Raw genomic sequence first — 22313 nt, forward strand, 5'->3', positions numbered from 1 at the left:
TATTGTACAAAAATAATCACCAAAAAATTGAACCAGGAGACATGCATTGGTTTAGAAGGGTAAAAACAAAGAACACTATTGATTCCCTTAAAAAGGGCCTGTCAAAGCAGAGAGAATGACACTAATAAAGCATACGAGGAGTTTGCGCGAATACTTCAAAAAATATGATAAAAACTGCCCAAATGAGGAAATACTGTAAAAACAGAAAGTGTAAGGATAATCCATAGATGTCTAAGGGTTTGCTAAATGCATGTAAGAAAAAAAATTCTCTTTACAAGAACTTTATAACAAAACGAACAAAAGAAGCTGAGGATAAATATAAGACACATAAAAATAAATTGAAAGTACTGTTAGAAAATGTACACAAGAGTATTATAATAAGTTATTAGATAACAATAAGAATAATATTAAAGGCTTATAGAATATCTTACATAGTATAATTAGAAACAAACCAAGAATAATTAATTATCCACAATACTTCAAAGATGAGGATAGAACTATAAATAATATGAATGAAGTACTCGATACATTTAATACATTTTTTGTCAATGTTGGACCGAACCTTGATGCAAAAATTGTACACGTTGAGAAGTACAACTGTGAACTGATAGACAGAAATCTTATGTCCTTGTTCCTCAATCCTGTGAAGGAAAAGGAGATATTGGATATTTTTAGAGGGTGTAAAAATAAAACCTCGACAGATTATTATGATATGGATATGAAGACCTTAAAATCTGTCATTGAAAGTATCTCTAAGCCGTTAACACACATCTGTAACTTATCATTACAAACTGGACAATTTCCTGACAGTTTGAAAGAAGCTAAAGTGATTCCTCTGTTCAAAGCTGGAGATCAACATCTCTTTACAAACTACAGGCCTGTTTCCCTTTTACCGCAATTCTCAAAAATCTTATAGAAGGTTTTTAATTCTAGACTCGACAGCTTTATTGAAAGAAATAATTTGCTCTCTGAGAATCAGTTTGGTTTTAGGAATAATCATTCAACTTCGCACGCTCTCTTTGATACAATTGATGAAATAACTACTGCTGTAAATAACACAACATTTACAATAGGGTTATTTATTGACCTAAGTAAAGCGTTTGATACAAGAAACTATGATATACTCATTAATAAACTAGAACATTATGGGATTAGGGGAGTAGCTGTACAGTGGGTCACCAGTTACTTGAAAAATAGAAAACAATGTGTGAAAATAGGTGAATACCAGTCAAGTTGTCGAGAAATTGTGTGTGGTTTACCTCAAGGTTCCATTCTGCGCCCACAATTGTTTAACATGTACATAAACGAAATTTGTAAAACATCTCAAATTCTTAGATTTATCTTGTTTGCAGACGATACAAATATTTTTGCTTCAGGAGACAACTTAAAGCAACTGTGTCAGATTGTTAACTTGGAAGTCAAGAGTGTCAATAAGTGGTTCAAACAAAACAAATTGTCACTAAATCTGAGTCAAAGCAAAATGATGATATTTGGCAATTCTAATACTCAGGAGGCAATTCAGATAGAGGGTGTTGTTATAGAGCGGGTGCAGGAAATCAAATATCTTGGAGTCATTATAGATGACAGAATCACTTGGAAATCACACATTACATATATATCTACTAAAATATCAAGAAGCATTGCAGTAATAGCAAAAGCAAAGCACATTTTAAACGTGAAAGCTCTACATACCCTATACTCTTCACTGATATTGCCCTATTTATACTATTGTACTGTGGTTTGGGGTAGTACCTATAAAAACACAGTTAAACCAATAGTATTGCTGCAAAAAAGAGCTGTCAGATTAATTCATAAAGTTGGGTTTTTATACCACACAAATCCATTATTTTTCAAATCAAAGATCATGAAGTTCTGCAACATTGTGGAGTTCCAAACGGTACAGATGTTATACAAAGCAAGATATAAACTGTTACCAAACCAAATACAACGAAGGTTCCAAGAACGTACTGGTCGTTATGAATTACAGGATGAATTAAACTTTAGGACTCAAAGTCAGAGCTCCACTTTGAAAACTTTCAGCCTGACAGTTCATGGTGTACAATTGTGGAATAAATTGGAGATGGAGATGAAACAATGTCCAAACCTTAACCTGTTCAAATATAAATACAAACAAAAGATTTTTGAAAAGTACAGAGAAGAAGAAACACGTTGACACTAGGGGAAGCAGTAGGATCAATTTGCTGCTCTGAACGGTTGTCATTCTATTGTTTATAATTGCAAATAGAGAAGTAGGGCAGGCAACTACAAATCTGCTGTGAGGCCCCTCACAAAGGGCTCATAAACCTCGCCTTTTAATGCACCTCACAGTACAGGAACATCTTCTAAAAACAATAATAATAAAAAAACAGATGTTAGGGCAGCTGGGTGGGGGTTTGTTGATGGGGAGCTAACGCCCTCTTCAACTAGCCCGCTCTACACCCTGGCTTTTTAACGCACTACACTATGCAGGGCTTAAATACTTACTACATATTACATAATTCATTGGCATTGATTGCTGACATTGATAACCATTCGACTGACAATCGTTCGCCGTTTGTAACTTGCTTTGTACCAAACATTGTATATGTGAAGAAACTGTTGTTGTAGTTGTGCTGCGCTTCTCTTCTGCTAAATTCTGTTAATTACATGAACATTCCCTGAAGTGCTTTGTAAGGGTGGTCCGCTTTGAAATGTAACAGGTTCCTTGCTAAGGAGGCAAATCCAATTATGATGTTGCTAAATGTATCATTGTATCATAATGTGTTAAATCACAAACGGGTAAGTTGTGTTCACGTGTGCGCATGCTGTGTTCCAAGGCTCTAGTACTTTGTAATATGTTCTCTTGTACTACTGTTGTAATATACACTTTTATTGTAATGATTTCAGGGTGGGTGTTTATAAGCTTTTGCTTCGGCCCACTCCTTTTGAGCAGAATTTTAACTGCTCAAATGAAGAAAATAAACTAAACTACACTAAACTAATGTGGCTGCATCATGTGTGCCTGAAACTTAACCATTTTCAAGTATATCAACTAATAACAATCACACTCTACACAATCTACAGCACATACAATAACCTTCACAATTCTTCAACACGCACAAAACAGTGGAATACCACTGTACAAACTGGATACCACTTCTCTGCTCCAAATGACTTTCACACTTCCAGTCAAATGCTGCCAATACACAAAGGAAATGTGGTCTCACTACATCAAACAGTCACCCATCTCCACTCTTAATCCCTTTCATGTGACTCCTCACTCACTATCTCCTCTGCCACACACAGGCACCTGTGTACAGTTTCTACAGCCCTTCACCAAACCAAATACACCTACGTATCAAAATTACTTCTAAACATGCAATAGCAAATGCATAATTCCCTTACTGAAATGTTTCCTTCTACTATTGTTACTATCTTCTCTATCACATATCCATATAGCTATATATATCTATCTATATCTCTATCTCGTGTATATATATATATATATATATATATATATATATATATATATATATATATATATATATATATATATATATATATATATATATATATACAGTGGGCGAAAAAATTATTTGGTAAGTTTCACATAGACATTCTATTGGATATTGGCCACATCCTCTTTCCCCCACTGTATATACATAGCACTAATACTTCTCAAAAGCAATTACTTAGACTTTCTTTGTTAACCATGTCATTATTTCCTCAACCCCTCATTGGCACTAGACTCATACACTAATCTTCACACTCTTCATACTTTCCTAGACTTTACTGCACTACTTTATCTAACATTCCTGTCCTTCTTGTGCCACTCTTTCCTCAAGCTTACCATCACTTCTGGATTGTGCTCTTTTCACTACCTTCACAGCCTTTCAATTACCTTTCATATAAACCTTATACCTTATGTCCCCCTCACATTTCAGTCTTCCACACTAATGCCTGACACATTTAATTTCACTACTTGTGCATTCCCTAACTGTACCTTCTTCATTGACTACGCCATATACATTACCTACACATGTTGATTATTACCCAAGACAAATTTCTTCACAAACAACAGCCATTATTCACCACATACCACTTTCACCGTATGTAATGCTAAATAAAATCCCTAATCATTATCAAACATCAACATCATAATAATTGCATCATAATTAATACATATACAAAGAATACAGTATCTTGTGACTGTCATCTCACTGCTTCCTACCACATGACTAACACCTTCAAAGACCACCTCCGTACAAACCCAACCAATCCCAGCTTCACTAGTGGGAGGGGTTCAACAATGCAGGCAATGTACAAAGACACTCTCCCGCTTCACTGTCAGCTTGACAACTCTCCAGCACATTCAGGATCTTACCCACCATTTTTAAGACACTCTACACAGGGTAAGTCCCCTCTTACAAATTACATAGCAGCTAAACCTATTCTTGAACAAAATAATGTCTATAACATATTTGCTCTTTTGCGCAGACTATGGCCTGTCACTTCAATGCCACAATGCTGCCTCCACCATGCGGAACAACATCACAACACATTCGAAACCAACTAATACTCCTTAACGTACGTTCAATACTCACTACATAAAACAATGCTGCATGCCAGACCCACATACCATACAGTCACATTTATGCCTTTCTCTATGTTTTCTCCCCAGTATCAGATGTGTGACAAGGACCTTTCAATGGAAGCAAAAGCCCAAAAGGTCTTCCAGTACTCTGCAGAGTTTCTCTCAATCCTACAGACATTCACTGCAGTGCATAAAAAGGACCACCGCACTAAAAAACAAAAACAAGATGCTTTAAGCAAACTAAAAAAGCAAACTCAACACCTCATTGGCTTGGAGGAACCACACGGTAATCCCAACATTGTCACTGCTCTAGATATGGGTTGCTGGCCGCACTATTTCTCCAAAACTCATGAAGTACCTATTACCAATGCTAACCTTAACACATCTTGTTCACAGAAATACCTACAAGAAGCCCAGCTGAACTTTCCACCCAACAACCTACAACTGAAGCAACCCCACCTGTTTAATTCCCACGTCAACTTTTCTTTATGCTTCCCCTAACATTGTTCACTTGTATTTGATATAAACCCACTGCTTGAAGCATTTACTAGATGTGCAATAAAACTACTACACTTTTTAAGACTCCCTCATTCATTTTTACACTAGAATTTACATTGTACATTAATCAACCTGTGTCTTTGACATAATCCTTTCTCGCACGTGCACGCGCACGCACACACGCACACACGCACAAACGCACACGCCCCCTTTTCTCATAAAACATTCCTCTCTCTATGGGCAACACTATCACCAACACACTTCTACTATTACAGACAATGACCGAACAACACATTCAAGATATTTTGGAAGGATTTCCCAATATCTACTTCCTAGCCTAATTTATTCCCTTGTAAAAGTCAAACATTTAATGCACATCACATTTCTACCACTCTCTCTACTTTGAAACTAAACAATCCAATCAAAAACCCCTAACAAAAGGTCTTTCTACCTCGATAATCAATAAAATACTGCCACTTAGAATGGCGCTCTACCCATTACACACTTTTCACTAAATGGGACACTTGAAACATTGGTACCATCTCTCATATAACACACCTTGATTTTATGTTTTCCCACACATTTATGCCAGTAATCTACAGCTAACCTTTCATATTGATATCTGTACATTTCATTTACACCCTATACACCTGCAATATCTCGCCTTATTTACATATCTCAAACTTTCATTTCATCCTTCAGCTCTTTTCTAAATTGCTTTTACTGGCACTTTTAACACTGCCATCGCACAATATGGTTAGTGAATAGACAGTAGGGTGGGAGGAGTTGGTAATATGCTAATTTCTTCACTTCTGTTCATCTACCACAGAACAGCTTTGGAAACAATAACAGCTGACCAACAAAAAGTAGCATGAATGAATAATACATGCATTAAAACAGCAACTATCCTGCATCTACAAAGTGCTACATAACACATTACTACTATTTCCTTGTATATGAAAGCATTACTACCTACTTTTAAAACAGTTTCGTCATTAACAAACCATCACAACACACTACTCTCTCCTCTAACCACATCATCAACCGTAACCACTCAAGCTCACTGACTCTCAGATTCAAAGGATTACTACCACATTCCTGGCCATCCATAGACTGCCTCGTTCTTGGACTAAACCAAAACTATAAACTAAACTACACTCAGTTACACTAGGACTAAACCACAACTATGCCAACACTGCACTGACAAGACTAGGACTAAACCACAACTATATACAATACTATACTGCTAAACCACAACTGTACACCAGACTAACCATCATTATATACATACTGGACTGACTAACAATAGAACATACACACAACTAGCAACACAACTGGATAAAATAACATTAATACTATACAACATCTATAAACCCAAATGGACTGAGTGCCATTAAAACTGAACCACATCACAAAACAAGCCAGAAGTGAGTAATTTTGACACACGCTCTATTAAAGACTACATTTGTACTGAATGACACTCTAATCTTATGTTCCAAACCCATGATACTCACATCAACCACAAGTATGTCAAACCCTACACAAACACACCTCAATGACACACAATAAATAATACCTACACTTTCTCTCTCCTCATCTTTTACAACATTCTCTCACTTTGTTGCTGTCCAGCTGAAACAGGGCCCCTGACACTCTTTCCCTAAGACCCAAAAAAAAAACATGCTTTGCTTGGACATCTTCAAACCTTTATCTATTGTTTCAATCAGGAGATATCCAGCCCAACTGTTCTCGTAACTTTAAATAACAAATCACGCAAACTCTACTTAAACACTACGACCATCTTACACAGTAACATCCACTTCATACATTTTTACAATGCAGGCACACAAAACTCCCACAATTACACATTTTTTTCTCATCTGAAGGAACACCATTGACAATATCATATCAAGATAACATACTACAGAAAAAGAAAGACATGGGGGGATAGTGGGACAACAATTGAGGCAACACTGGGACAAATGCCAAAAACAATCACAAAAATGTATGTGAATGGGGGGACATGACGTAAACTTCCTCTCGCCTCCAATGGTGTGCTGGGCACTAACTTCTGCTCAATAATATAGACAAAACTAGCCCAAAACCAAATCCTACAACCATGAAGCTACAGCTCAATGATTCTGTGCTTGTCTTTGGTGCAGGAGGTTGCCAGCTCGAATATGGTTGTGACACATTTCTAACGCTTTCTCCTTTCATGCCAGCATTTGACTAGTATTTCTGATACAGTGGAGTCTGTCAGTGATTTTAACAGTTAATACAATGATAACAGTTCCTGCAATTTCAACAGTTTTTACCGTCCCTGCCAAAACATACACATTTTGCAATTAAAAGACAATTATGCAACAAAATAGGGATTTTCACAATAGCACTATCGTGCTACTTCATAGGGATTTTTACATATAAAGCAGTATAATGCAACTACACCTAATGACACCCTCTGCCCTCATACAAATAACACAATTTTGACTCTTGACACAATAATAATCAATATTGTACATCTTTGACCTGTTGGCCACATTTGGGGACACTACCCACGCCATCTTGTGGTGATATCATAACATTACACCAATGACAGCAAGAAAACAATGGCATGAATATCCGCAAAATCCTTATCACCAGTTCTCCAAAGAAAAATGATCCAGGAAAAAAATCTATCCAACTTATATAAATAAAAGACATTTATTTATGACCAACACTGTCTCTATCATCATGTGGGGATTAAAATGTGACATATTTCAATAATTGGAGCACACTACGACATCAATGAATGTAAGGCACTCATTTGAGGACATTAGCACTATATTACATTACTTATTCTACCATCAACACTTGGGACTATATAGATGGATTTACAGTTGTTACACTTCCTGTAAGTGGCAAATTTGCATAGTCATGTTGTATACAGTTATACATCTTATACTTAAACACCAAGTGGTACATTGTTGTTGAAATAAACAATATAGCTAGCATGCTAGATAGCTAACCTACTTAGTCCAGCCTCTATGATAGCCATCTGTCTCAGATGTAAATTTTACTTTATTATTTGTATACTTTTATATCTTTCACAAACCAATACTGATATTCAATATCAAAACCAACACTGACAAAATACAGAGCATTGGCTACAAATATCCAATACTGAATCAATACCAGTTTTGGCTCTCACCACATGAAAAACAACACTAATACTAACTAAATCTAACTGAATATGACCTTGCTGCATCTAATATAGAACATATGAACCTGGAGAATTCAACCGTAGAGTTAATTTTAACCTCTTAACCTTAACTACTTATGACATTACGATGACATATTGAATTTTGACTCAATATGACATTCTCAACCTTAACAGAAAATTATATTTCGTACAGTTATGATAGACCCACTGTCCTCACATGAAGACATAATTTCCTGAAAACTACTTCCTGTACAACATCACATATTAGTTCTTATACTTAATAGGTCCTACTTATCTCTAATAGCAAGAACAATCATAAAATGCACACCAGACAAACTCTCGGATCTCAGGAGGTTTGGGGACATTCACATATAATGCACTGTAATTCAACTTAACGGGACTTTCTCATATAAAGCACTGTGTCGTGGACCAAGTAAAAGGCAGGCACAAAGGTGATTAAAAAAAGGAAAGTTCCTTCATATAATGCTCAAATATTAATTAACAAAACCTTACAAAAAAAAGTTACAAACAACACTTACAAAAATTTGGGCCCAACTTAACAATTACTGAACTCAAAACCAACTGACTCCCAACAAAGAACCACAATACTTACATAGGGTTCAGGTAAACCATATAACCAACATAAGGGGTAGGTATAACACAAAGACACACACACGTACTACACTTCGCAGACTTCTCATAGTAACCAAGTAAAGCTAACATACCTATAACTTTCCTCAAAATGATCAGTAAAGGTAAAGTAAGTTCAACCAACACAATAACTGAATAAAACGTGTGACACTTAGTGTTCCCCCTCCTTTCATTGTTATGGTACACTCCAAGGTTTCAAGATGTCCTCCAACCCCTCCAGCCAATCTTTGTCTACAGCACCTCAAACAAACAAAGACAAGTGTAACTAAACAATTCAACCCAAATTCACTGAAGCCTCAATATACAGAAATAAATCAAATTAACATAATGTATTTAGCTCCCACATGAATGAATGAGGGTACAGGTGGGTTTTCCTTTACACGTTTCCCTTTATTATCACCACCGTAAGAGCTATATAAAAATATCAGTGAATTAATCAAACAGTATCACATGGAATCAACCGCACAATAAAAACATACCTTATTTCCCCAATCAGCTAGGGCCAAGACCATTGTGAGGACGTCTGGCAAACCCACCCCACCTATTCTATTTGAACATATCCTACTTCCTCCCAAACAGGAAGCACTCCACACCAAACAACAAAACTTCAAAATAAACTGTCAAATACAATGTATTTCCTTGTAACTAAGATAAATTATAAACAAACAATACTAACACAAAATGGTGGTAATAGAGACATCCACCACACACTTTAATGCAACTTAAAGGGACTTTCGCATATAATGTACTGTAATGCAACTTAAAGGGACTTTCGCATATAATAAACTGTAATGCAACTTTAAGGGACTTTCGCATATAATGTACTGTAATGCAACTTAAAGGGACTTTCGCATATAATACACTGTAATGCAACTTAAAGGGACTTTCGCATATAATGCACTGTAATGCAACTTAAAGGGACTTTCGCATATAATGCACTGTAATGCAACTTAAAGGGACTTTCGCATATAATGCACTGTAATGCAACTTAAAGAACAACTAACCCCCAAATCAACTTTTTTTTCTAGCTAAGTTGTATAAATGGGTATCTTATAGTGTTGTCTACGTGTATATGTCACTATTTTAACAATTTAGTGCAAATTTGTTGAAATCCTGTCTTTGTGTCCCAAACCGTCTGTGTGGCGCCATCTGCAGCGAACTGTCTGTACTGCATTTGATTTTTTGAATTCGGCACCCAATTAGCGGAGGGGAGAGAGATGATGTCAGGAGGCGAGAGATGATGTCACGGGCTCTGCCGCTCTGGGGTATAAAAAGGCTCAGTCTCGCTCACGCCCCCGTAGCGAGTTGGAGTTGGAATAACGAGAGAATATTTTCCTCGATTGTCAGGTTTGCGATTAGTTATCATAGCATTTAGGTAGATTTTATTAGGATAGCTTTTTTTATTATAAATAAGTGTATAGTTTTAGTAGTGTTTGTTGTTGAATATTGTAGTTGTAGTCACTAGTTGCTTTTATTGTTAGATTAGTTTGCTCAGTTTAGCTTAGGGCGTTTGTTAGTATTGCTTTTAGTGGTCTATCGTGTATAATTTAATTGTTAGTTGTTAATTGTACTGTGTTAGGATGGGGAGGAAGTGTAGCGTAGTGGGGCTGGAGTTTGCAAAGACCATTTTACGTGCTGATTCCTTCGCCAACTTCACCGAGGTTGAACTGGGCTATGCTAGTCTTCTCCGTTTGAAGAGCGAGGCCGTCCCCACCGACTCTGCTGCCCCGCCAACAATGTGAGGTGAGTGAGAAAAATAATGATTTACCCATTTTGGATTTGGTAATAATTGCATTGATTGTAGCTGCTGTAAAAAGAGGCACTTGGTTCACTCTGTCCCGGTCATTTCTGTCAGTAGTAGCTACTTTGCTCACAGATTGAGTCATGTACAGTATATAGAATTTTGATGTGCACGTCAGAATAGATCGTTATTGTAGTGTCTCAAACAAATTCGCCGTTTTGGCCTCTGATAACACCAATCACATGAGTCGTGTAGATATGTTGAAAAAATATGACGTGTAAATAGACTCTGCAGCGTCAGCTCCAGGCGACGTGTCCCGCACTCGCTCACTGTGGCTGAAGAAAAGCAGCCACCGGTTATAAGCGCGTCTACTCTGCCCGGGGCAGCCTGCTAATGCATCCGTCTGCAAAGTTACGCCAACACTGTGCGCAAATGTGCACGAGTCTGAGCACCAAACTAATCTAAGTTTGATATGACTGCAGCTTTTGACAGTAGCTACAAGCTAGCCTGTAAAGCTAACGTATAGCTAGCCTGTAAAGCTAACGTATAGCTAGAACGTACTGTGTGTCTGAGGCTAAACTGACCGGCTCCATGCGCGCTCTGCTCCCGTTTGATGCTCGATTGCGGTCAGTGAGGAGAGGGCTGACCACTCCAGGTGGACCGTGTGGTCAGTGAGGAGAGGGCTGACCACTCCAGGTGGACCATGTGGTCAGTGAGGAGAGGGCTGACCACTCCAGGTGGACCGTGTGGTCAGTGAGGAGAGGGCTGACCACTCCAGGTGGACCGTGTGGTCAGTGAGGAGAGGGCTGACCACTCCAGGTGGACCGTGTGGTCAGTGAGGAGAGGGCTGACCACTCCAGGTGGACCGTGTGGTCAGTGAGGAGAGGGCTGACCTCTCCAGGTGGACCGTGTGGTCATTGTGGTCACAGATATGAGCTGTTCTTACGTGCTTTCAGAATCAGTATAGTTGTTATTGCCATTGTTGTTGAACAGGTTCACAAAGTAGGATAAATTCTGATAATTATGTTCATGTTGACAAGTTTTCTGAAGTGAACCAAAGTTTACACCTATTTGGACGCAGCTTTTCAAAATGCCAAACCATTTGGAAGTTTTTAGAAGCCGACTGTAGCCAGAATTAACCTGATACAAATATTTGTTTTATCTGCTATAGGGTGGCATATTCTAAAGTATATCGTAGGTTGTATTCCTATAAATCATCAATACAAACAATGTGTTTGCATGTCACGTGTGTGTGCACTTTATAAATATTATTTATTGTTATGTTTTCAGCCAAAAGTGAGCAGAGAGAAATGTCCAGACTGATCCAGTCATTACAAGGCATGCAAGTGTCCAGGCCAATGTGAAGCCGAGCAGGCGACGCAAAGGTGAAATCTATTTATCCTTTATACAGTACTGTCATTTTATGTATAAAACAGTCTACACTTTTGTTTTTTTATATACTGTAGTTAGACACAAGTTGTGTAATTACTGCCATTTTAAACGTGTTTATTTTGTTTGTGTTTTGTACAGCTACTCAAGCCCGGACCGCTTACACAAGCGTCGGTTGTGGGACAGGGGACCTGATGGAAATCCCTCTTCCTGACAGTCCCAGAGCAGCCTCTACACCTTTAAAAAGGAGAAGGTGTGAGGTGTCATCGTCTGAGCCCAGCTTCCACATAGATGACAGCGCCAGCACTGTGAACTGTTCAAGGTACAAAGGAAATCTAGAGTTTTAATTGAAAAAATATATACAGCGTCCTGGTTTTTTGAGGGATGAAATATCCTTTATTTTATATAGCATTCCTGCTGAAGTCCCTCCACACAAGGACAAAGAACATATTGTTCTTGAGGACCAACTGCTGGAGCTGTTTAGGCGATGTCCTGTCTGGGTCACTCAACAGTGTCCTCGCTGTGAGTTCTCCAGTCAGTGGTCCAGTCAGCCCATGGTGAACAACGTCCCAGCTGGAAACCTACAGCTCTGTGCTGCTGTGCTGTTCACCGGCTCATCCTTTAGCCAGATTTCAAAGGTACTACAAAAACATTTTATTTTTCCATATATTATCCGATGATAACAGATGTTTTAATTTTATAGTTCTTGGGGGCCTTCAATATTCAGGGACTGTCAGAGCAGTGCTTCTATAGGCATCAGGCAAAGCTCCTCATCCCTACGGTCAACTGGCAGTGGAAGCTGGAGCAGGATGACCTCATCAGGGAGGCTCTTGAAAGCGGCTCTGTTACACTGGGCGGGGACATGCGGGCAGATTCACCTGGTAAATACATTTCATAAACATTTATCTGAAGTATTAATAAAAGTCAGCTAATGTATAACTTGCATTCATGTAGGACATTCAGCCAAGTATGGCAGCTACACCATGATGAATCTAACGAGTAACAAAGTCATTGACATCCAGCTAGTCCAGGTAAAACATTACAATAAAAATGTAACTATGTAATTTGGGATAACTGTGCATTATGATAGAACTCATATTCTTATTTTTTTGTCTTATTAGAGCAATGTGGTTGGAAACAGCGTGCGCATGGAGAAGGAGGGGTTTGTGTTTTGTGTCCCAGAGATTGGAAAAAATGATGCGCTGGGCCAGAAAAGGTGAACGGAGGAAATGACGAGGTGGAAGAAAAGCATTGTGAACCATCTATGAATCATCTCTACTGGTCACCATCAAAGGCTGTGGCTGAGTGGACATCTGGGCAACTACATTCAGAATGTCCACGGAAAACCCCCTGTCCCCTCGCTGTCTTCACAGGCCTTTGGTTGGGGATGATGCAAGAGTGTAGCCAAAATCAAGTATGTGTAATTACAACTACTCCTCCCAATATCTAATTTATATTGATGTATTTACACTTCACATATCAATTTATTATTCTTTGTAATTCTTTATAATTCTTTGTAGGCACAGCAGCATGCGAGAGACTCTTACTCTTTTGTCAACACCACGTTTTTTGAAAGATTAAGCTAAAATAAGCCCACAATACCACACTTCAAATATTGAGGCATCCATAGTCTGATTCTCTCACAATAGTCTGGGCCTCTTATCCAAAGGAATGCTGGCCAGGTAATGATTCCTAAAGGTTCAACAAATATTCACTAGTTATTTTATCACTTTGAAATGTTTAGAAAATAGATACTGCATATTGTTTATTTGTGAAATTTTAGGGTGCAGGTTGGTGCCTTGAATTATGATTAAAAAAGGCAAATCGTTTTGCTGCTGTATGTCATAGTGTATCCAAAATTCAAGCGTGGAGACGACACAGTGAGAGCCATGAAGACCAGAGCTACCTCAGGTATGTCACATTAAAAACAACACAACCAATGCTTTTACAAGAACAAATGTTTTGTGCTTTGTTTACAGTCTACTTTGACCAACTAATGGCCCTGCTGTTTGAAAGTGTGGTCGAGGATCCTCTCCCATATCAGGAGCACACAAAGGACCTGTGCCTGAACCATTCTGTGCCCATTGGACAACGTAATAGATTAAAATCAATGTTTCATGCAAGATTTAATTGTGAGCAGTAAAAAAAAAAAGAAGCCTGTATATGTTCTGTCAGATATGTCACGGGAAGGTATATGCAGCACCGCTTTATGTTTCTAGAAGCTGAAAACTTACTGCATGTATATTTATTACAGTTGGTATTGTATAACATAACCAGTCAACTTTGTCTGTTCAATTTGTTTATTGCACACATCTATGTAGGCCAAGTGAGTGGCACATGCAGCTCAACCTCAAGTGAAATGTGAGCTGTAAGTTTGTAGTAAGTTTTACCAAAGAAATTGTGCTACAATAGGGAAATTGCACTGTTGTAAGAGCCAGAAGTGCAGAATCAAGTACTGGTACAAAACAAGATCTATAATTTTTATTAATATTTCAATATTCAACTAAAAAAAGCATACATATAAATACTTCATTATAGCCTTTACTCTACAGTGTCATCATTCAGTGGTAGTTTAGTGTATGTGTTAACGTTGGTTAAACCTTTTAGTTCACTAAATTTAGTAATAGAAATTACTTCAGGCTATTTACTTAGGGCTAACTGGCTCTTTGGGTTCACAATGTTACAGTCAAGCCTTTAGAGAAACATGACCTGAATGATTCTGTCTCACATCTTCAATGGCAAACCAAAAATCAATTTCAAAAAGACAGTGTTCCTGCTCAATAATACAGGCCTACATATATTTATTTATGTGATATGTTTTGTGCACTTTGCTGTAAGAAAAATAATAAAAATCTTTGTAACACAAATAGCCACGTCTCTATACCACACACTCTGCTGAGGACACTGAGATACATCTCCCATGTTCACGTAGACCACAGCAAAAGTCTACATCTAAAATAGATCGGTAAATTCTGAAGCAGCCAGGACAGTTACGTCCCTTAGCTGCGATGCTAACGTCGATCGAGCTCAATGCTAAGCCGCTAGCTTTGTAAATGACAGAGGAATAAATGACCCAGCGCCTCAGGTACAAGGCTGCCACGATGCCCCCCCTGTGTAGAGAGAGCTGTAGAGCTGTCCCAGTGGAACAAGTTGCTAAATAAGTTAGCTCGCTGGAACTCCATGCTACCATGCTCGGACTTTGTTTACGAGGAGCGCTGCAGGTGCAGCGTCGAAGTCAGAAGCCTCAAGCCCCTCCCACCCCTCACCCCTCCCGCGTGCCCCTTAGTCCTCCAGGCAACGCCCCCTTTCTGTTGAGATTTTCAAATCTGAGGCTCTGATACTGAGGCTCTGGAAGGAGGGGTTAGTAGCTCTTTAAAGGGACTTTCGCATATAATGAACTGTAATGCAACTTAAAGGGACTTTCGCATATAATGCACTGTAATGCAACTTAAAGGGACTTTCGCATATAATAAACTGTAATGCAACTTAAAGGGACTTTCGCATCAAAATGAGCGAGTTCAATCGTGGGGCTCGCAAGGACCTAGTGTGATGAAGAGTGGTAGCAAGGGACGAGACCGGAGGTGGCCGCAAGGGACGAGAGTGAGCGGGGGCGGTTGCAAGGGACGAGTCCCCAAGAGCGAGGGCCTTCATCGCCGCTTGCGGCTTTAATTATTATTATTATTATTTTTTTTCTCCGGAAAGGATCGCGTTTTTGACCCGCTAAACGTGGGTGAAAGCTCCCCAAAATTGGCGGAGGCAATGGGGCAGCGAAAAAATTTATGATATTGGACGAATGGGACACGCCCACAACAAAATGGCTCCACAGCGCCCTCTGGAAGCGGACCCCAATTCAAAAAAATTGGGGCGTTTTTGGGCGTAGGCCCGAATCACTCGCCACAGTGAGAGGGGACATCAGGACAAGCCCAAAACTCACTTGGAGCGCCACGCCCACTCGCACAGGGAGGCGGCCATCTTGGCTTCAAACCCGGACCTCGTCTAAACTCATTTTACGTTTTAACGAACTAGTCCCTGGTTTTTTGTCGGATTTAGCTCACATTTGGCACAGCGCGTCTAGACATATTGAAATTCAATATTTGCCCAGCGTTTCTCAAAAAAGTTTCACCGTCTTCTCGTAACGACGCGGCAAAAAACACGTAGATTCCGCGTTGTTTCCACGAAAGCTCACGCTCACAGGCATAAGCCCACAGAGCTCATATTCATGTCACTAATGCGCCACCTGAAACTGAACAGAATGAAGCCATTAATGTGTAGCCTGCTCCAAGTATAGCGCCCCCTAGCCATACCTTGAAAACTGCACTTTTGAATATTTTTAATACAATGATGCCAGTATGTTCTAGACACTTTTGCAAACCAAAAAATACAATATAGTCATGTCATATTTTCTAAGATGTGGGCGTGAATTTGACTTTTATGTGGGAGTCTATCTGGACCTGCCTTGTGTGTCAACAAACTAGTCCCTGGTTTTTCAGCAGAATAAGCCCATACCTGTTTAAACAGACTCTCCTGACACGGGGCTACAAAAAATACCTGACTTTTTTTTCACTCAGACCCCCCCGTTTCGAATGGCGCCCCCCCAAAAACACGTTTTGTCATGTAAATGTGACACCATCTCGCAGGCACGCGCTCTATCCAGTCTGGATCCTACTTGGCTGACAGAAGGCCACTTACGGTCTGATTCCATAGAGATCAATTACTTCACGGTGCACATCACTATAGCGCCCCCTGCCTATACCTTGAAAAAATTATTTTGTCCGATTTCCACCAAACTTTCCAGATGTGTTCTACTCATCATAACAAACAAAAAAATATATTACACCATGCCTCTATCTCGCTCCGTTCTCCTAATATTTAGGCCCGAGCCGGACGCAGTCCTGGCAAGGGACTATTGTTTTTGGGTGGTTTCTTATTATTATTATTATTATTATTTTTTTTCTCCGGAAAGGATCGCGTTTTTGACCCGCTAAACGTGGGTGAAAGCTCCCCAAAATTGGCGGAGGCAATGGGGCAGCGAAAAAATTTATGATATTGGACGAATGGGACACGCCCACAACAAAATGGCTCCACAGCGCCCTCTGGAAGCGGACCCCAATTCAAAAAAATTGGGGCGTTTTTGGGCGTAGGCCCGAATCACTCGCCACAGTGAGAGGGGACATCAGGACAAGCCCAAAACTCACTTGGAGCGCCACGCCCACTCGCACAGGGAGGCGGCCATCTTGGCTTCAAACCCGGACCTCGTCTAAACTCATTTTACGTTTTAACGAACTAGTCCCTGGTTTTTTGTCGGATTTAGCTCACATTTGGCACAGCGCGTCTAGACATATTGAAATTCAATATTTGCCCAGCGTTTCTCAAAAAAGTTTCACCGTCTTCTCGTAACGACGCGGCAAAAAACACGTAGATTCCGCGTTGTTTCCACGAAAGCTCACGCTCACAGGCATAAGCCCACAGAGCTCATATTCATGTCACTAATGCGCCACCTGAAACTGAACAGAATGAAGCCATTAATGTGTAGCCTGCTCCAAGTATAGCGCCCCCTAGCCATACCTTGAAAACTGCACTTTTGAATATTTTTAATACAATGATGCCAGTATGTTCTAGACACTTTTGCAAACCAAAAAATACAATATAGTCATGTCATATTTTCTAAGATGTGGGCGTGAATTTGACTTTTATGTGGGAGTCTATCTGGACCTGCCTTGTGTGTCAACAAACTAGTCCCTGGTTTTTCAGCAGAATAAGCCCATACCTGTTTAAACAGACTCTCCTGACACGGGGCTACAAAAAATACCTGACTTTTTTTTCACTCAGACCCCCCCGTTTCGAATGGCGCCCCCCCAAAAACACGTTTTGTCATGTAAATGTGACACCATCTCGCAGGCACGCGCTCTATCCAGTCTGGATCCTACTTGGCTGACAGAAGGCCACTTACGGTCTGATTCCATAGAGATCAATTACTTCACGGTGCACATCACTATAGCGCCCCCTGCCTATACCTTGAAAAAATTATTTTGTCCGATTTCCACCAAACTTTCCAGATGTGTTCTACTCATCATAACAAACAAAAAAATATATTACACCATGCCTCTATCTCGCTCCGTTCTCCTAATATTTAGGCCCGAGCCGGACGCAGTCCTGGCAAGGGACTATTGTTTTTGGGTGGTTTCTTATTATTATTATTAGGCCCGAGCCGGACGCAGTCCTGGCAAGGGACTATTGTTTTTGGGTGGTTTCTTATTATTATTATTATTATTATTATTATTATTTTTTTTTTTCTCCGGAAAGGATCGCGTTTTTGACCCGCTAAACGTGGGTGAAAGCTCCCCAAAATTGGCGGAGGCAATGGGGCGGCGAAAAAATTTATGAAATTGGACGAATGGGACACGCCCACAACAAAATGGCTCCACAGCGCCCTCTGGAAGCGGACCCCAATTCAAAAAAATCGGGGCGTTTTTGGGCGTACGCCCGAATCACTCGCCACAGTGAGAGGGGACATCAGGACAAGCCCAAAACTCACTTGGAGCGCCACGCCCACTCGCACAGGGAGGCGGCCATCTTGGCTTCAAACCCGGACATCGTCTAAACTCATTTTACGTTTTGACGAACTAGTCCCTGGTTTTTCGTCGGATTTAGCTCACATTTGGCACAGCGCGTCTAGACATATTGAAATTCAATATTTGCCCAGCGTTTCTCAAAAAAGTTTCACCGTCTCCGCGTAACGCCGCGTAAAAAAACGCGTAGATTTCGCGTTGTTTCCAAGAAAGCTCACGCTCACAGGCATAAGCCCACAGAGCTCATATTCATGTCACTAATGCGCCACCTGAAACTGAACAGAATGAAGCCATTAATGTGTAGCCTGCTCCCAGGATAGCGCCCCCTAGCCATACCTTGAAAACTGCACTTTTGTATCTTTTTAATACAATGATGCCAGCATGTTCTAGACACTTTTGGAAACCAAAAAATACATTATAGTCATGTCATATTTTCTAAGATGTGGCCGTGACTTTGACTTTTATGTGGGAGTCTATCTGGACCTGCCTTGTGTGTCAACAAACTAGTCCCTGGTTTTTCAGCAGAATAAGCCCATACCTGTTTAAACAGACTCTCCTGACACGGGGCTACAAAAAATACCAGACTTTTTTTTCACTCAGACCCCCCCGTTTCGAATGGCGCCCCCCCAAAAACACGTTTTGTGATGTAAATTTGACACCACCTCGCAGGCACGCGCTCTATCCAGTCTGGATCATACTTGGCTGACAGAAGGCCACTTACGGTCTGATTCCATAGAGATCAATTACTTCACGGTGCTCATCACTATAGCGCCCCCTGCCTATACCCTGAAAAATTTATTTTGTCCGATTTCCACCAAACTTTCCAGATGTCTTCTACTCATCATAACAAACAAAAAAATATATTACACCATGCCTCTATCTCGCTCCGTTCTCCTAATATTTAGGCCCGAGCCGGACGCAGTCCTGGCAAGGGACTATTGTTTTTGGGTGGTTTCTTATTATTATTATTATTATTATTATTATTATTTTTTTTTTTCTCCGGAAAGGATCGCGTTTTTGACCCGCTAAACGTGGGTGAAAGCTCCCCAAAATTGGCGGAGGCAATGGGGCGGCGAAAAAATTTATGAAATTGGACGAATGGGACACGCCCACAACAAAATGGCTCCACAGCGCCCTCTGGAAGCGGACCCCAATTCAAAAAAATCGGGGCGTTTTTGGGCGTACGCCCGAATCACTCGCCACAGTGAGAGGGGACATCAGGACAAGCCCAAAACTCACTTGGAGCGCCACGCCCACTCGCACAGGGAGGCGGCCATCTTGGCTTCAAACCCGGACATCGTCTAAACTCATTTTACGTTTTGACGAACTAGTCCCTGGTTTTTCGTCGGATTTAGCTCACATTTGGCACAGCGCGTCTAGACATATTGAAATTCAATATTTGCCCAGCGTTTCTCAAAAAAGTTTCACCGTCTCCGCGTAACGCCGCGTAAAAAAACGCGTAGATTTCGCGTTGTTTCCAAGAAAGCTCACGCTCACAGGCATAAGCCCACAGAGCTCATATTCATGTCACTAATGCGCCACCTGAAACTGAACAGAATGAAGCCATTAATGTGTAGCCTGCTCCCAGGATAGCGCCCCCTAGCCATACCTTGAAAACTGCACTTTTGTATCTTTTTAATACAATGATGCCAGCATGTTCTAGACACTTTTGGAAACCAAAAAATACATTATAGTCATGTCATATTTTCTAAGATGTGGCCGTGACTTTGACTTTTATGTGGGAGTCTATCTGGACCTGCCTTGTGTGTCAACAAACTAGTCCCTGGTTTTTCAGCAGAATAAGCCCATACCTGTTTAAACAGACTCTCCTGACACGGGGCTACAAAAAATACCAGACTTTTTTTTCACTCAGACCCCCCCGTTTCGAATGGCGCCCCCCCAAAAACACGTTTTGTGATGTAAATTTGACACCACCTCGCAGGCACGCGCTCTATCCAGTCTGGATCATACTTGGCTGACAGAAGGCCACTTACGGTCTGATTCCATAGAGATCAATTACTTCACGGTGCTCATCACTATAGCGCCCCCTGCCTATACCTTGAAAAAATTATTTTGTCCGATTTCCACCAAACTTTCCAGATGTGTTCTACTCATCATAACAAACAAAAAAATATATTACACCATGCCTCTATCTTGCTCCGTTCTCTTAATATTTAGGCCCGAGCCGGACGCAGTCCTGGCAAGGGACTATTGTTTTTGGGTGGTTTCTTATTATTATTATTTTTTTTCTCCGGAAATGATCGCGTTTTTGACCCGCTGAACGTGGGCGAAAACTCACCAAAATTGGCGGAGGCATTGGGGCGGCGAAAAAATTTATGAAATTGGACGAATGGGACACGCCCACAACAAAATGGCTCCACAGCGCCCTCTGGAAGCGGACCCCAATTCAAAAAAATCGGGGCGTTTTTGGGCGTACGCCCGAATCACTCGCCACAGTGAGAGGGGACATCAGGACAAGCCCAAAACTCACTTGGAGCGCCACGCCCACTCGCACAGGGAGGCGGCCATCTTGGCTTCAAACCCGGACCTCGTCTAAACTCATTTTACGTTTTAACGAACTAGTCCCTGGTTTTTTGTCGGATTTAGCTCACATTTGGCACAGCGCGTCTAGACATATTGAAATTCAATATTTGCCCAGCGTTTCTCAAAAAAGTTTCACCGTCTTCTCGTAACGACGCGGCAAAAAACACGTAGATTCCGCGTTGTTTCCACGAAAGCTCACGCTCACAGGCATAAGCCCACAGAGCTCATATTCATGTCACTAATGCGCCACCTGAAACTGAACAGAATGAAGCCATTAATGTGTAGCCTGCTCCAAGTATAGCGCCCCCTAGCCATACCTTGAAAACTGCACTTTTGAATATTTTTAATACAATGATGCCAGTATGTTCTAGACACTTTTGCAAACCAAAAAATACAATATAGTCATGTCATATTTTCTAAGATGTGGGCGTGAATTTGACTTTTATGTGGGAGTCTATCTGGACCTGCCTTGTGTGTCAACAAACTAGTCCCTGGTTTTTCAGCAGAATAAGCCCATACCTGTTTAAACAGACTCTCCTGACACGGGGCTACAAAAAATACCTGACTTTTTTTTCACTCAGACCCCCCCGTTTCGAATGGCGCCCCCCCAAAAACACGTTTTGTCATGTAAATGTGACACCATCTCGCAGGCACGCGCTCTATCCAGTCTGGATCCTACTTGGCTGACAGAAGGCCACTTACGGTCTGATTCCATAGAGATCAATTACTTCACGGTGCACATCACTATAGCGCCCCCTGCCTATACCTTGAAAAAATTATTTTGTCCGATTTCCACCAAACTTTCCAGATGTGTTCTACTCATCATAACAAACAAAAAAATATATTACACCATGCCTCTATCTCGCTCCGTTCTCCTAATATTTAGGCCCGAGCCGGACGCAGTCCTGGCAAGGGACTATTGTTTTTGGGTGGTTTCTTATTATTATTATTATTATTATTTTTTTTCTCCGGAAAGGATCGCGTTTTTGACCCGCTAAACGTGGGTGAAAGCTCCCCAAAATTGGCGGAGGCAATGGGGCAGCGAAAAAATTTATGATATTGGACGAATGGGACACGCCCACAACAAAATGGCTCCACAGCGCCCTCTGGAAGCGGACCCCAATTCAAAAAAATTGGGGCGTTTTTGGG

At 40.6% G+C, this 22313-nt stretch overlaps 2 protein-coding genes across 2 annotated transcripts in view; one reads left to right on the forward strand and one right to left on the reverse strand.

Annotated features, from left to right (window-relative positions):
- The window catches only part of kctd16b (potassium channel tetramerization domain containing 16b), a 253624-nt gene that overhangs the window by 96100 nt on the left and 135211 nt on the right, over positions 1–22313 (reverse strand). The gene's annotated exons all lie outside the window — the stretch shown is intronic.
- Positions 12561–22313, forward strand: part of LOC306970693 (uncharacterized protein) — a gene marked incomplete at its 3' end in the record, with an annotated part of 135210 nt that continues 125457 nt past the window's right edge. Inside the window, exons 1-3 of the mRNA XM_079566721.1 lie at positions 12561–12689; positions 12755–12932; positions 13006–13082. Of these exons, the coding sequence (XP_079422847.1) occupies positions 12606–12689; positions 12755–12932; positions 13006–13082 (339 nt within the window). The 5' untranslated portion in view covers positions 12561–12605. The remainder of the gene's footprint in view (positions 12690–12754; positions 12933–13005; positions 13083–22313) is intronic.

This window comes from Gobius niger (assembly GCF_951799975.1).
Source record: "Gobius niger genome assembly, chromosome: 11".
Lineage (NCBI taxonomy): Eukaryota > Metazoa > Chordata > Actinopteri > Gobiiformes > Gobiidae > Gobius > Gobius niger.